The sequence below is a fragment of the Caloenas nicobarica genome, chromosome 10, assembly GCF_036013445.1.
Source record: "Caloenas nicobarica isolate bCalNic1 chromosome 10, bCalNic1.hap1, whole genome shotgun sequence".
NCBI lineage: Eukaryota > Metazoa > Chordata > Aves > Columbiformes > Columbidae > Caloenas > Caloenas nicobarica.
The window spans coordinates 23,895,033-23,908,718 of NC_088254.1; the positions used below are offsets into that span (position 1 = coordinate 23,895,033).

The 13,686-nt window shown below is 46.0% G+C and overlaps 1 protein-coding gene across 5 annotated transcripts in view; it reads left to right on the forward strand.

Moving 5' to 3' along the window:
- Window positions 1-13,686, forward strand: part of TP53BP1 (tumor protein p53 binding protein 1) — a 30,139-nt gene that overhangs the window by 15,728 nt on the left and 725 nt on the right. For 4 of the 5 annotated variants that reach the window (XM_065641394.1, XM_065641395.1, XM_065641390.1 and 1 more), the window contains 15 exons: window positions 724-843; window positions 1,458-1,694; window positions 2,210-2,267; window positions 3,469-3,561; window positions 4,428-4,923; window positions 5,891-6,043; window positions 7,353-7,645; window positions 7,972-8,148; window positions 8,390-8,808; window positions 8,931-9,122; window positions 9,605-9,808; window positions 10,356-10,568; window positions 11,182-11,276; window positions 12,262-12,461; window positions 13,316-13,461. In XM_065641394.1, the coding sequence (XP_065497466.1) occupies window positions 724-843; window positions 1,458-1,694; window positions 2,210-2,267; window positions 3,469-3,561; window positions 4,428-4,923; window positions 5,891-6,043; window positions 7,353-7,645; window positions 7,972-8,148; window positions 8,390-8,808; window positions 8,931-9,122; window positions 9,605-9,808; window positions 10,356-10,568; window positions 11,182-11,276; window positions 12,262-12,461; window positions 13,316-13,461 (3,096 nt within the window). The remainder of the gene's footprint in view (window positions 1-723; window positions 844-1,457; window positions 1,695-2,209; window positions 2,268-3,468; window positions 3,562-4,427; window positions 4,924-5,890; window positions 6,044-7,352; window positions 7,646-7,971; window positions 8,149-8,389; window positions 8,809-8,930; window positions 9,123-9,604; window positions 9,809-10,355; window positions 10,569-11,181; window positions 11,277-12,261; window positions 12,462-13,315; window positions 13,462-13,686) is intronic. The other variant, XM_065641393.1, reaches the window with a different exon arrangement.

A 13,686-nucleotide genomic window follows, 5' to 3' on the forward strand; every position in this document is an offset into this window, starting at 1 on the left:
CACGCCGTGCAGAGGCGGTGGGTAGGAGAGAACTAGAGCGGAGGGAGCGGCGCTGGAGCTGCTCAGCGCTGCAGGCTGGCTGCCTGGACCGAAGCATCATGTGCAGAAACGTCCTGTCCCCTGGCAGAGAAGCGGTGACAGCTCTGCGTCCCTCAGCCTGACGCAGAGTTGGAGGCTCCTTTGTCCCTTCCGTCAGGGGTGCAGTTCTGCGCTGTGCTGGTGGTTGCCGTCTGCATTGTGCTGGGACGTCCAGCTCTCCCTGTGAAAGTGTTACCCAAGCAAATGGATTTTTTTTTTTCCCCTCAGCATTAGCAAACTTGAGAGAAACAAAGTGGGCCAAAGAAAGACTCAGTCTACCTTCATTTCTGTTTCTGGCCTCATCTCCCTTTTCTGTGGAAAATCCTGAGCCATTCTGAAAAAAGCTGCATTCTGTAAAGTCCTATTCATGTCTGGATATTTAGTCTCACTTTTATCTTGCACCTGGAGACAACTGTGTCAAGTTGACCACAGCGCATGTTTTCACAGAGAGATTTTCAACACAAAAGGTGAGGAAGACCAGTCAGAGCAGCTGTCCTGAAACTAGTGACTGTTCAGGGGGTTTTGTACAGGACAGCACCAGGGTCATGCTTTTCCCTGTTTCCACAGCACAGTGAACCTGTGTTTTTGGTATTCGGACCAAAGGAGTCCCCTAAAATGACTAACGCTGGTGCGCTCTGTCTTTAGGAACCCTGTTTCATTTTCCGGTGCCAAAGGAGGGGGATGTCGTTCAGCCCTTGGCCAGCACAACGCCACCTCTTCTGGGGCAGCTGAAGATGGGACCCCGTAGACACAGCACCCCTATTGGTGAGTTCCACCGAAGGGCTCTGGTCTGCAGTGGAAGCCTCTTTGGAAGCTTTTGATTCTTGATGCAGGATCTGATGGGATAACTCAAACCTACCTTGGCAAAAAACATTGCTGTTCTTTGGGGAGGGTTCATCCCTTCTCCACACTTCCCTTGCTATGTTCTCTGCTGGGTCTCTACTGAAGGTGTTTACTCCCTGAGTCTGGAGTGGCATGGAACATGTCTTCCTTGCACTCATCACGTTCCCACACACAACTCCATTAAAGAATGCAAAAGACTCCTCTGAGTGGTGAAAGAGCTTGGACTAAAAGAATCTTGCTTCCAGTATTCATCGTTCTTTAGCAGGACTTTCTCTGCTGGGTTCACAAAACAACAGCCTGCGGTTGCTGGATGAAAGGAAGCGTGTATTTCTGCTTGGGTAACAGTAAAGTGTTCTGTTGCAAGCTGAGGATGAAACCTGTGCTACAGAACTTTCAGGCTTCAGAGCTCTAGGACTTTCCACCACTGCACTATTGCTAATAACGCATGCAATGGAGCATCTTCAGAACAGAAACCCAGCAGTGTGAATGACAGCAGCTACTTTTTGTTTTCCTTTTTTTTGTTTTCCTGTCTTCAGTGGATGATAGCTGCCCAGACAGCACTATAGTGACTAGTGATGTTACAGCAGAGGGCACAATGGGGACCAGCAATGTCACTGTGGAAAGTGCGATGGTATCGGCAGATGTGTCAGGAGTGTGCGAGAAAGGAGACTCTCTGGTGGTTCCTGAGGCTGATGCAAAACTCTCTCTGCGAATGAACCTTGCTACCCCTGTGAACGATGGGAGTGAGGAGTCCCTGCCATTCAGCTTGGAAAGTAAGAGGATGAAATATGCAGGTCCTGCTAGATCTCAGCCCTGGCTCAAAACCTCTTTGTGGCATTCCCCAAGATAGTCTTTGAGTCTCTGTAACTTTTCTCATTTTTCTTTTTGGGCAGTGTCAATTAGTTTCTCTGTTTCTGCAATGCTCTAAACAAGGATGGAGTGAGAGGAGAGGCCTCTGTTGTGACGAAAGTTCTTTCCAGCAGACTGAAAATTGCGATGTATAGCGGCAAAGTCACAGGACAGGAACTGGAGTTTGATTATATTGGGAGGGAAAAGATTTTAAAAGTATAATCTGAACAAAAAAGTTTGTCTGCATTTTAATCAGAACAGTCACATTACTCTAATAGTCTAAAACTTGTAGAAACTCAGGGCCATGCCGAGAAGTTTGGCAGGGAGGCGCAGGCGCCCTCTGTCTGTGTTACTCAACCTCTCTCTTCCCTGAGTTTGGGGCATGGGGAAGGGGCGGGAGAGTGACAGGTGACACTGAAATCCTTCCCTCCTGTTTCAGAGCCTGCAGCCAGCGACAGGAAAGATGGATCATCTGCTGCTGCTGGGTCTACTACCAGGTAACTGGGCTTGTTGCTGTGCACAGTTAATATGAAGGTCCAGGTAGATCCTTTTTCTGCTTGTTACCAGCAGCAGGTTAAAAAAAAAAAAAAAAAAGAAAAAAAAAGAAAATGAGACACAGAAGCAGGGAACTCTTTTAGCAGTAGCCACAACATTAACTCTTTGGCTTTTGCACAGTCTTTGAGTACATGGGCAAGGTTGGTGCCACACCTGCTTTTTCACTACAGGCTTTGTGCTTCCTACTAATGTCAGCATTTTGCCGCCTCCTCGTTGCAGTCAAAGCAGAAATTCGTGTTTTCAGCAGTCTGGAATGCAATATCTACCTCTTAAATTTCAAATACATGGTTTTCTGCTTACTTTCCTCATTATGCAGTTTTCTGCGAAGAATCGCTTGGGATTTCTGAAAGAGAATTCTGGTTTTGATATGAAGCTGATAGAAACGTAGCCAGGTCACCGATATACTGAAATCACAGTTTAACATGTTGACCAAAGCAGAAGTTACTCCCTCGGCCTCTTGATTTATGTGTATCTCTCTTACCTAACATTTAAGGCCTTGCTTGATTTTTAGCAGTTGGAGAGTATGGTTTGTAAGTACTAATAAGAACCTGTAGTCATCTAACTGAAATATAGTGGTTTGAAGCAGTGAGAAAACTTTGAAATAAGCTCAGAGTCTCTTGTCCCAGGATTGTGTGCGGGATGGAAGTCGCGGCTCAATGCTGAGGAGGGGTGGCAGCCGTTCCTCACTGCTGGAGGATGAGCTGCCTTTGTAGGTACAAGCTGAACTTGGTCTCTCAGGGTCTGCTTCATGACTGCCATTCCCAATACTTCGCGGTGTCATGAAAATCCTGAGAAGTAACCATAAACGTCTGTGTCCCCTGCTGGGTACCAGAGGCAGCAGGTGGTGACAATCCTGATGGCACCGCAGTTTTCCACACTGCGTTTTCTGGAATTGTTACATTGCTCTTGGCTGTTAGGGTGTCTGCAGAAATGACATAAATGCTTCTGCAATTGCAGTTTGTTTCTTGACCTCTGAGGCTGACCACTGTACTCGTTCTGTGACTGGCTAGGTCAACAAGCTCAGTACCAGTTGTTGCTTTCCCAAGGGGCTGGGGAACTCTTGTTTTGCTGTATAAGGGATTTTTCTCACTCCCTGATGCTTTTTTGTTTGTTTGTTTGTTTGTTTTAAATCTGCACTGCTAGCTCCCAGAAAGCATCATCTGTGTTTAGTCGTGTCTGTGAAGTTCGTCGAGAGGATGAGGCCAGAGGTCATGGTCTTTCCACTTCTCCATTTAGGTAACTCCTCACAGTCTTTGCCTGCCAGTCCTGGTTGGATTTATATGCACATGTGCATTTTCTACATCAAAGAAATTGCACTAAGTCATTGTCTTTGGGTGACTTAGAAGGTTGGGGACAATAGGGTAAGTATGATAAGTACTGTATGTTTGTATCTCACATGGTCATCAGACTTACCTTTGACTGAGCAGTGATGCAATTCCAGCTGGCTAATGTGCTTCAGTAAAACCTGGGGCTTGAGAGAACTGAGATCATACTTGCAGCTGTTTAAATACCTTCTCTTTCTCCTCCTTCAACGTCTTCTGACCTACTGTGTTTGTTATTGTTTCTGCTATCGTCTCTCTTCCAAGTCCATCAATTTTTGCTGTCTCTGGTTGCTTTGAAAAGGACTGTACTGCGGCATATCTTACGGTGATGGGGGTGCTGGCTGGAGGACCAGCTGTAGAAATCTGCTTCTTCAGTGTTTGCCACTCTGTCTTTGGATGGGGCAGTGAGGTCTTGGTCTACGGAGAAACAGTAACCCATATTTCAGGAGCACTGAACAGTTACACTAAAGACCATAATGAATAGGGAGTTGCAGTGCTGGGTGTTGTGCAGACAGAAGGGCAGACAGTCACTCCTCAAAGCCCAGTGTGTGCCTCTAGGAAGGCTCAGCATACGGTCCCATGTAGTACCCGATAGCACTTCTGACTGGGCAGACAAGTTCTAGTGAAAACATTAGACAGCATTTGTGTTTATGCTCCTGCCTCTTCTTGCTAGGTGTGATTTCCTGTTTCAAGCCAGTAGTGCTTTCAGTTGAGTGGCAGCATATTGGTTATCTTGCTTTTTTAATCAATAATTTTGATCTGTGTATAACTGGTTTGCAGGGGGAATCTTTTCAGTTTTTCTGGCACACAAGAAGATGCTGAATTACATAAAAATCCCGGTGGTTGGCAGTGCCAGCAACACAAGGCAGCTGACGGTGGTGGACGGGTTGTGGTTTCTCGGAGGCCACAGCAGGACTGCGATCAACAGCCTAGTGTAGAGGATGGGGAGTCTGCGGAGACCGGTACCCTGAGCGCTCGGACAGAGGAAGGGAGAAGAATGCAGAAGAAACTAAGTAAGGCTCTTAAGACTGATGAAAGCCGAGAGAGGAGGGCAAACACCAGGAATAAAGGGATTCAAACTACAGCAGACTGTCTTTTTACCCCAACAACTGTTACAACAGCAACACAAACCTCAGAAGAAATCTGTAGGCAGGTGGAAGTGGGAACCACTATGTCTGGGCAAAGACCTGAGCGGCAAGATGCCGGTGTCCAAACCGAGAGCGGGGAGAAGCTCGTGAACGCCTCTGCCGAGGACACGGACTCTCTGCACAGCCAGGTGGGGTAAAGCTGCCTGGATTTAATGTTACTGGTTTAGAACAGTAAGGTATCCCTTCAGCCAGTATATTCACTAACAGTAGGTTCTCTCTTAAAAAAAAGCCAAAAGACTACTGTAAAATGTTAATGTTGCAAGCTTTCATGCGTCAGCTGCACACAGCTGCTAAGGCAGCAATACTTAGTGGGCAGCATAAGTTTGGGAAGTAAATGTCTCCATATTTATTTTCTGGAAAAATATGACAAAGTTTAGTTCCTTGTGTTTTTATTTTGGGTTTTTTTGTGTCCAGATGTAGTTAATACTGTAAAAAAAGAATTCACTTTTTGCTGTATGGGGATGGGAGTTGCATGACATTTTGAGTGAAGGGTTTGGTGCCTTTGTTTGGCACCAGCCAATGTCTGACAGCTTGTTCTGCCACTCCATCCAATGTCCACAGGTAAACACAGGAGGGGAGAGCCCCAGAGAAACGTTCTAACAGGATTAATAACTTTGGATTAGTATTTCAGAAAGTATTGCAGACTAAAGAAAAATCACTGCCTTGCAGTTACAGCTTGTATATTGTCAACACAAAGACCAGAAAAATAGTTTTTTCTAAACTTGAGCTAAGAATAGTGTGTCCTTGGGGAAAGATGAGATGAACAGGGCCATAAATATGCAGTGCAACATCGACGTGATATATCTGAGTCCACTGAAGAAAGACTATCAGAAGCCGTGCTAAGCAAGTTTGCTTTTTCCTCCTTGCACTGCTGTGATTTCCCTTCCTCTACCCGTTAGCAAGTCAGCAAAATGTGTTCAGTTCTCCCTTGTATAGGTTCTCTTGTGTTCTGATTTGTAACAAGATGCTGAAAGGTTCCCTACTCCAGTACTTGAATGTGTAAGAAGAAACTATACCACAGAGATTGCTCTACCCAGAAGTGATTTGCTTTTCTTTGTGGGATGTCTTGGTTTTAATTTGTCCCATTTATTACAGGGAGAGGAGGAGTTTAACATTCTTCACCCACCCAAAGGTCGAGTTCAACATCGCCACACGCGAACTGTTCGTGAAGTGCGCACTGTCGTTACGCGGGTTACGACAGATGTTTACTACATAAATGGTGCGGAGGTGGAACGGAAAGTAGTTGAGGTAGGTTTCTGTTTTCAGGGATAAATGTAATGATATGTTGGCTGAAAAATAAAATTAATTAAAATGATAATGTGTTGTGGCTGCAGAAAACGAATGAACAAGTCGGCATGGTGTGATGACCGTGCGCAAACATGCAGACCATTAGTGCATGGTGAAACCTGGTGCTCGTGTATTTCACGCTTGTTACAGGATTCTGAAGACACACTGACTTCTTTTTTTTTTTTTTTCCTTCCCAAAGAACTGGACAGAAGACTTTACTATGTGTGTCCAACTGTTTTAAGATTTTGGGGATTTTGTCAGAATAGAGAGATATCAGAATGGGCAGAAATTCTATTAGTAAGCAAAAATCACTTCTACCTGTAAAATTGAGCTGTGTGAGGTAGTTTAGCCTCTTTTGTAGCTCAGTGTCATTTTGAACTACACTCTTGAGTCCTGTGGACCAGATTCTATAAGAGGTCTACAAAAAAGCAAGTTAAAAAACCCAAAAAAAACCCCAAGTCTATTGTTAGTACACTTGTGTTGATATATGTTCATTCATTAATCGGAAAATCTTTAGGGAATCTCAAAAGGTAGCTTACAAATGCGGATTTGATGTGCACAGTAATGATATAATCCTGCTGGCAATAAAAATGTTATTGCTATTCTATTATAAAAGTAAATAACATAAAAGTCTTGTGCTGTGTTGCTATAATGAGTAATGACACAAAAGGATAAATCAGTGCAAAGCTTATACTTTCACACCTGATACTGCACATGAAACTGCTTATTGTAACATTAAAATAGAGAATTAAGTGTCCTGAAATGTGCTTACATAGGTTGTGCAGTCACAATCGTATAACCATTTCCAGTTTATCTACCAACACTGGAAATCGCTATTTTGTGGATACATATTTTTATATCCATAAAACTGTAATGGCTCCAAAGGACCAGCTGTCTGAAACTGGTCTTGGACTTTAGTAACCAGAGGCTGCTGGTGTCTCATGGAGCTGTTGCACTCTCAGACTTGTGAAAGGTGGGAATTATTCAAAGCCAGACTAATTTGATAGCGACCAAGCTCTGTCCCGTTGACTGATTCCTTAAAGCGACTTCTCCATATAGAGCAGCAGTGAGTGCTGTGAGAGACGCTGTCTGCCGTTGATCTGGCCAGACTCGGATCCGCTGGGCTGTCTTCAGTTTCATGAATGTGCTCTCACCTTGGCTGTGCTTTTCCCTCGTGGTTGTAGAGCTTCCATCGAGCAAATGCGTCAGAGCTTCCTTCGAGCAAATGTGCCACCTTTGACACATCTTTTTTTTTATTTTTCCATTCAAGGAAACCGAGGGGCCTGTGGTGGAGTGCCAGGAGTCTGAGACTGACACATCCTCCTCTAGAACCGCAGTGGGTTCCTCGCTGACCTCCGGGGACCTCGGTGATGTCAGCTCCTTCTCATCCAAGGCCTCAAGCCTCCACCGCACATCCAGTGGAGCCAGCAGTGGTCACTCTGCCACGCACAGCAGCAGCAGCAGCTCAGGGCGAGGAACTGGAGCTGTCAAGGGGAAAGCGTGTGGGACAGAAACTGGAGAGTTCGCTTTACCCATTGGCAGAGGTGTCTTAGGAAAATTAAGGTATGTGCAGAGCCTTGGGGAGGGAAGAACAGATATTTTGCAGAAGTGAGCAGCTGGCTTGTGTGGAGTGTGAAGCAGGGTAGACCCTAAACCAGTTCTTTTCTGGGAAGGATCTTGGCTTGGCGAACAGAAATAAGGAGATAGTCCTTGCTTTCGCATCTGTTCTTCCTAAAGAAGTACTTTGTTTCCTTGTGAGGCATTGCTTTGCGTAAGCTCTTAGCAATGATGAGGCAGACTTCTTGACCAGTATTGAGATCACAGATAAAATGGGGGGATCCTAATGGCCGCCTTCTCTTTTCAGAACAATTAACTCATAAATTCTCCAGCCCTAGGAAAGGAGCTGTTCAGCCAGCATCTCCAGTCCGCGCTAGCCAGCCAGGGGTGCTGCCCTGTGAGGAAGAGGAGGACTCTGCGCCTGGCGCTCGCCAGGGAGGCAGAGCACCCGGGACACCTCGGGGGCGAGGCAGAAGAGGCCGCCCACCGTCTCGAACAACAGGAACAAGGTACCCTGGAAAAAGGAGACTATAACTTTAGTTTATTGCCAAGAAAGAGAATGGGGAGCTGCTGTCTTTGTGTGACAGAAAAAGGAGTACTGAATGTTTCAGGAGCTGGGTTTTGGTGATAGCCTGTAGCGCCTGCAAGCGTCTTGCCCAAGTATTCTTTGTTTAGTAACTGTTTTTCCTGATCTTTCTGCGAGTGCTTTTCTCTTTCTTCCTTCTGGGACTGCTTTTCTCTTTTCTACAGAGATTCAGCTGGACTGCCAGGTGTGGAGGATCTCTCAACTACACCATCAGCTGAGGAGAAATCATTTACTCATTCAGTTCGCCTGCCAGAGGGAGGGGAGAAATCTGACACTTCTGGCTTCTGTGCCTTACGTAGTGACTCTCCAGAAATCCCATTACAAGTGGTGACTGGTCCTTCAGATGGCGCAGACTCATCCTCTGGGAACAGCTTTGTGGGCCTCAGGGTTGTAGCAAAGTGGTCCTCAAATGGGTACTTCTATTCTGGCATGATTACCCAAGATGTTGGGGCAGGAAAGTACAAGCTGCTCTTTGATGATGGATATGAATGTGATGTGCTAGGAAAAGATATTTTACTCTGTGATCCCATCCCGCTGGAGACGGAGGTGACCGCACTCTCAGAGGACGAGTACTTTAGTGCAGGTAGGAGCGGTGCCTGAGCTCCATCGAGGGTTTTCTGAGTTGCTGAACACGGTGGGAGATGGGTGCTTGTCCAGGAGGACGAGGAGCCGGAATATAACGAGTGTTACCTGTTGTCTTATCAGGTGTGGTGAAGGGGCACCGCAAGGAGTCTGGAGAGCTGTACTATTGCATTGAGAAGGAAGGCCAAAGGAAGTGGTATAAACGAATGGCTGTTATCCTGTCTCTGGAACAAGGCAATAAGCTCCGGGAGCAGTTTGGGCTGGGTCCTTACGAACCTGTCACCCCTCTGACCAAAGCAGCTGACATCAGTCTGGGTAAGGGAGGTGCTGTTCAGCTGCTGGCCATGCTGTTCTGCGTCCCGTGCCTTTGACATGCTTCTAGTTCCTGATACAAATTACTGATGTGTAGATCTTTCTGGGTATTCAACAATGCTTTTGGTACTTATTTTGTAGTGGGATTTTTGCTTTGTGTCCTGCTCAGAGACTTAGTGGTGGTATCTGGTTTGTGGAGAGCGCTCTGCTTCTAGGACCGCAGTGCTTGCTGTGCTCCTTCTCACTTGGTGCATGGCTGCTGTGGTACAAACTCTTCAGCAGCACTGGGAGGAAAAGGGACAGGCAGGGTACGGAAGGAAGATACCCAAGTGAGAGATCTGTTTTCTTGCTCATCTCTGTCAGAGGGTGGTCGTGTGAACCTTCGCACTACTGTTGAGTTTAGCCACCTCTGTACAGATATGTAGGGTGGAAGCTCGTGAAGTTCGGTGACAGCCAGTGACTAATCTCTGCATACTGTATTACAGATAATCTTGTGGAGGGGAAGCGGAAGCGACGTGGTAACCTTGGTTCTCCCAGCACTTCCAGCAGCAGCACAACTCCCACTCGCAAAGGGCAGGAGAGCCCACGCATCCCACCCAGTACGCTGTCTGGGAAAAGGAAACTCGTTGCTTCTGAAGATGAGAGATCCCCAGCTAAACGTGGCCGCAAGTCAGCAATGATAAAGCCTGGTGAGAACCCTTTTTTCTGCTCTTAAATTTGCATTCAGCTATTTTTTTCCGTAATTGATCTTTCCACTTCCCATAAGCAAAAAGTAGATGAGATTGTTTGTTTGCCCTGCAGGTTTAAAGACTGATTTGTCTCTGGATGCATTCAGCAGCCAGAGACATTTTTAGCATAGTTTGAGTACTTAACCTGCCATCTTTTCAGTTCTACCTTTTAGAAATGTTCTGACCTTAATGTTGTGATTTGCCTCTTTCTTATCTGTTTAGACAGTCCTGAAATGCGTACCTGTTAAATGGACCCTTCACAGCCCTGGGTAGTGTTTCAGGATAGACTGGGGAACATTGTCCCATTAGTCACTCAGGGTTTGATTTGAAGATTCTTTGCAACCAGAAGAGTAAAAGATCCCAAACCGATCCTAGTGTAATCCTAACCCAATCCTGACTGCCTCCCTCTGTCTCCTCCACTGCAATAGCTGAAGTTGAACATATCCCAGATCTTACCCAGGGTCTTTGTGCTGAGCCTGACTTGTGCGACTCATCTGTCTCTCTGCAGGGGCTGTGAGAGCTGAGGAGTCTGTAAGCACCCGTGAAGGTGTAGATGCTGTAGATGCCCCAGTCCTGGAGGACCATCATGGACCCCTGCCCCACAATAAGACCCTCTTTTTGGGCTACGCCTTTCTCCTCACCATGGCAACACCCAGTGACAAATTGGTCAATCACCAGAAGCCGTCAGATGGTCCTGCAGGGAGCAGTGAGGAGGAAGAAGGTGAGGCAAACTTTACTCGTTGCATTTCCAAGTGGAATGCTGTGGCTTTAGGAAAAACGCTGGGTGCTGTCTGATCAGGCATTCGTGTGAGTGCTTGTTTTACCGTTTTGCTCTTCAATCCTTTGCAGAAAAGACCTAAGACTCAGTCTTCGTTTTAGAGAATTTACAGCCTGAAATGTGGCAAAGATCAATGATGATCATAGGGCAAGTTCAGAAACATATGAAAACTACTGAGATCAGTGGTGTCAGAATAGTATGAGAAGGGAGGTTTTGAGAGATAAAGGATAGTGCTGGAAACACAGGACTTGAAAGCCTGGATGGGTTGCTCCAGTTTGCCTTGGCTAGGGTCACATTTCATGCAATGAGCTGGAGCATGAACAAGTGACAAGGTGCTCACTTAGCTCGTTTGGCGAGTGTTGCGCTTCCCTTTCTGCTGCCCCCCCCCTTTTTTTTTTTTTTTTTTTTGACTCTCTCAAGGGTATTTTCTAGATATTCTTGCAAGAAAGGCTGGGATCCATTACTGGAGTGGATGAGGGCTCTGTAGGCTTGAGGACTGTATGGACATAAGCAGATAAATTATAGCCAGAAAATGAACTTTCTGTTTCTGATGCAGAATTTTTAGAGATGACTCCATATGACAAACATTACATAGCACAGCAGCTGCGAGCAGGAGCTGGCTATATCCTGGAAGACTTCAATGAAACTCAGGTAAGGGCTCGCTTACTAATCTAGAATGATAGTCACCAAATAGCTGAGTTGGGAAAGAATTTCTGTAGCTGATCTTGTCCACCCTCTGCTGAAGGCAAGGTCAAACAGAGCAGATTGCTTAGGTCCTTGTCCAGTTGGGTTTTGAGTGTCCTCAAGGATGGAAACTCCACAACCTCTCTGGGCAGCCCCATCCCGTGTTTGACCACCTCCAATTTAAAAAAAAAAAAAAGAGATAAAATGAAATGGAATTTGCTGTATTTCAGTTTGTACCTGTTGCTTCATGTCCGCTTAGTGGATAGCACCGACAAGAGTCTGGCTCGTGTTCTGTGTACCTTCCTACCATTGGGAATATGCATTGATAAGACCACCCAAGCCTTCCCTTATGGAGCTGAAATAAGCTCAGCCCTCAGTGTCTCCACTGCCTGAACATTCCAGCGGCCCTTGGCTGGGCCTGCCCCAGTGTATCGTGTGTTTTGTGCTGCGAACCTGGGCTGGGTGCAGCACTGCAGACGTGCTCTCACCACAGTTCTGTGCCTGGGAACACTTAAAGGCAGAGCTCTTCACTTACCACCTTTACTTGGGTAACTCATCTCATTTAGTGTCACTTTTACTTACATTTAGATTTTTAATAGAGAGGGTAAATTGTTCTTGGAGCATCTTGCCTGAGGATGCAGAGTCTTCTCTGGTGACTTACTGAGTCTCAAACTAGAAGATGAATCTTGTCCTTTGTCTGAACTGGAAGAGACAGTTATGATACAAAAACTACAAGGCAGAGTTTTTGCCTGTGAAATGCATAGTGTGGAATAGGTGATTTTTATAGGTTCTCCTGGTTTCAGAATTTTTCTACCTAATTCACCTTTCAGGTAAGATGGACGTGAAAGTCAGGATGTCAGTTGTTTTCTTTAGAGTGTTTAGCAGCAGGATAACTTCTGGGTGTGTTTTCAAGCACTGTCTTCTGTTTACATGTCTTTTTATCTCCCTCAAGTGTAATGCAGCATATCAGTGTCTCTTAATTGCGGACCAGCATTGTCGAACTCGGAAATACTTGCTGTGCCTTGCCAGAGGGATCCCTTGTGTGTCTCATGTCTGGGTCCGTGACAGCTGCCATGCTAACCAGCTTCAAAATTTTCGGAATTACCTCTTGCCAGCTGGTTATAGCCTCCAGGAGCAAAAATTGCTAGAATGGTAAGTGCCAAATAGCCATGATCTGAGTCCACAGACCAAGGGTTTAATCAGAGACAACTTTTTACACTTGGGAGGCTCTTGAATACTACAAATACTGGAGGTGTCCCTAGTTCTGCTCCCCATGCTTTCCTTTTTGTATAGGAACAGCACTTCCACTTCTTTCCTTGGATTTACAGTCACCTCTAAAGCTGAGGTACATTTGGGTGCCATATACGCAAAAAAGTCTCCTGGGAAGTAAGAAAGATACCAGTCTCCTCATGAGGAAGACGGAATTCAGGGAAGGCTTCCCACACACTTGGCTGACTTCTGTAATTGCTCAGAAATTACCCGGATAAAGGAAAGCAATACTGCTGCAATTTCCTTTTCCTTTGGTACGTTGTGAACCAGCTGCTGCATTTTCTGTCGAGTCTAATCCAGTAGGTCTCTTCTGAGAGAACAGTTGTCAGGTCAGGCTCCTCAGGCAAGGTGAGGGGTGGACAAAAGCAGTTTGTAAATCTTTGTGGGCTCTTGGGCAGGAGCCCAATGCCTGCACGCTCAGCCCTGTCAAAGTGGAGGCATTCTTGATACGCACAGAAAAGCTGGTTCAGGATTAAGGAGGAACCTAGCCTAACTTTGGGTTTAGGCCACTGCACACCCACCCCACCAGTTGTCTAGCTCTCTTTTACTATCTATAAACAGAGGATATTTGTTCCAAATATTTCAGGAGGGGTGGTAAGAGAGCAGGTCATGGCACACAAGGTATTCAAAGAACCAATATGGGAGCCAATCAGCTGACTAGAAGCAGATAATGGTCCTCAAAGTCTCAAACTACTGGGTATTCTCAGCTTGCTGCATTTCTCTTCTTTGTTCTACAGGCACCCACGAGAAAACCCATTCCATAACCTGAAGGTTCTCCTAGTGTCAGACCAGCAGCAGAACTTCTTGGATCTGTGGTCTGAAATCCTCATGACAGGGGGAGCAGCATGTGTTAAACAGCATTGCTCAAATGCTCACAACAAAGGTACTCGCTGGCCAGTTTCTCAGGGCTAGTAGTTGGGAATCCCTTGCCCCTGTGGTCTCTAGTATGGTTTGAAACCTTTTAGGATGGCTTACTAGATTGTCTATAAGCACAAAGGAGGGCACAGTGCAGGCACTAGCTCTGCTTGAATGTAATCGAGAAAATTACATCTAGAAAACCTGCCTTCCAGTGGAGATGCTGCAGCCATTCAGGACATGAGCCAGCAGC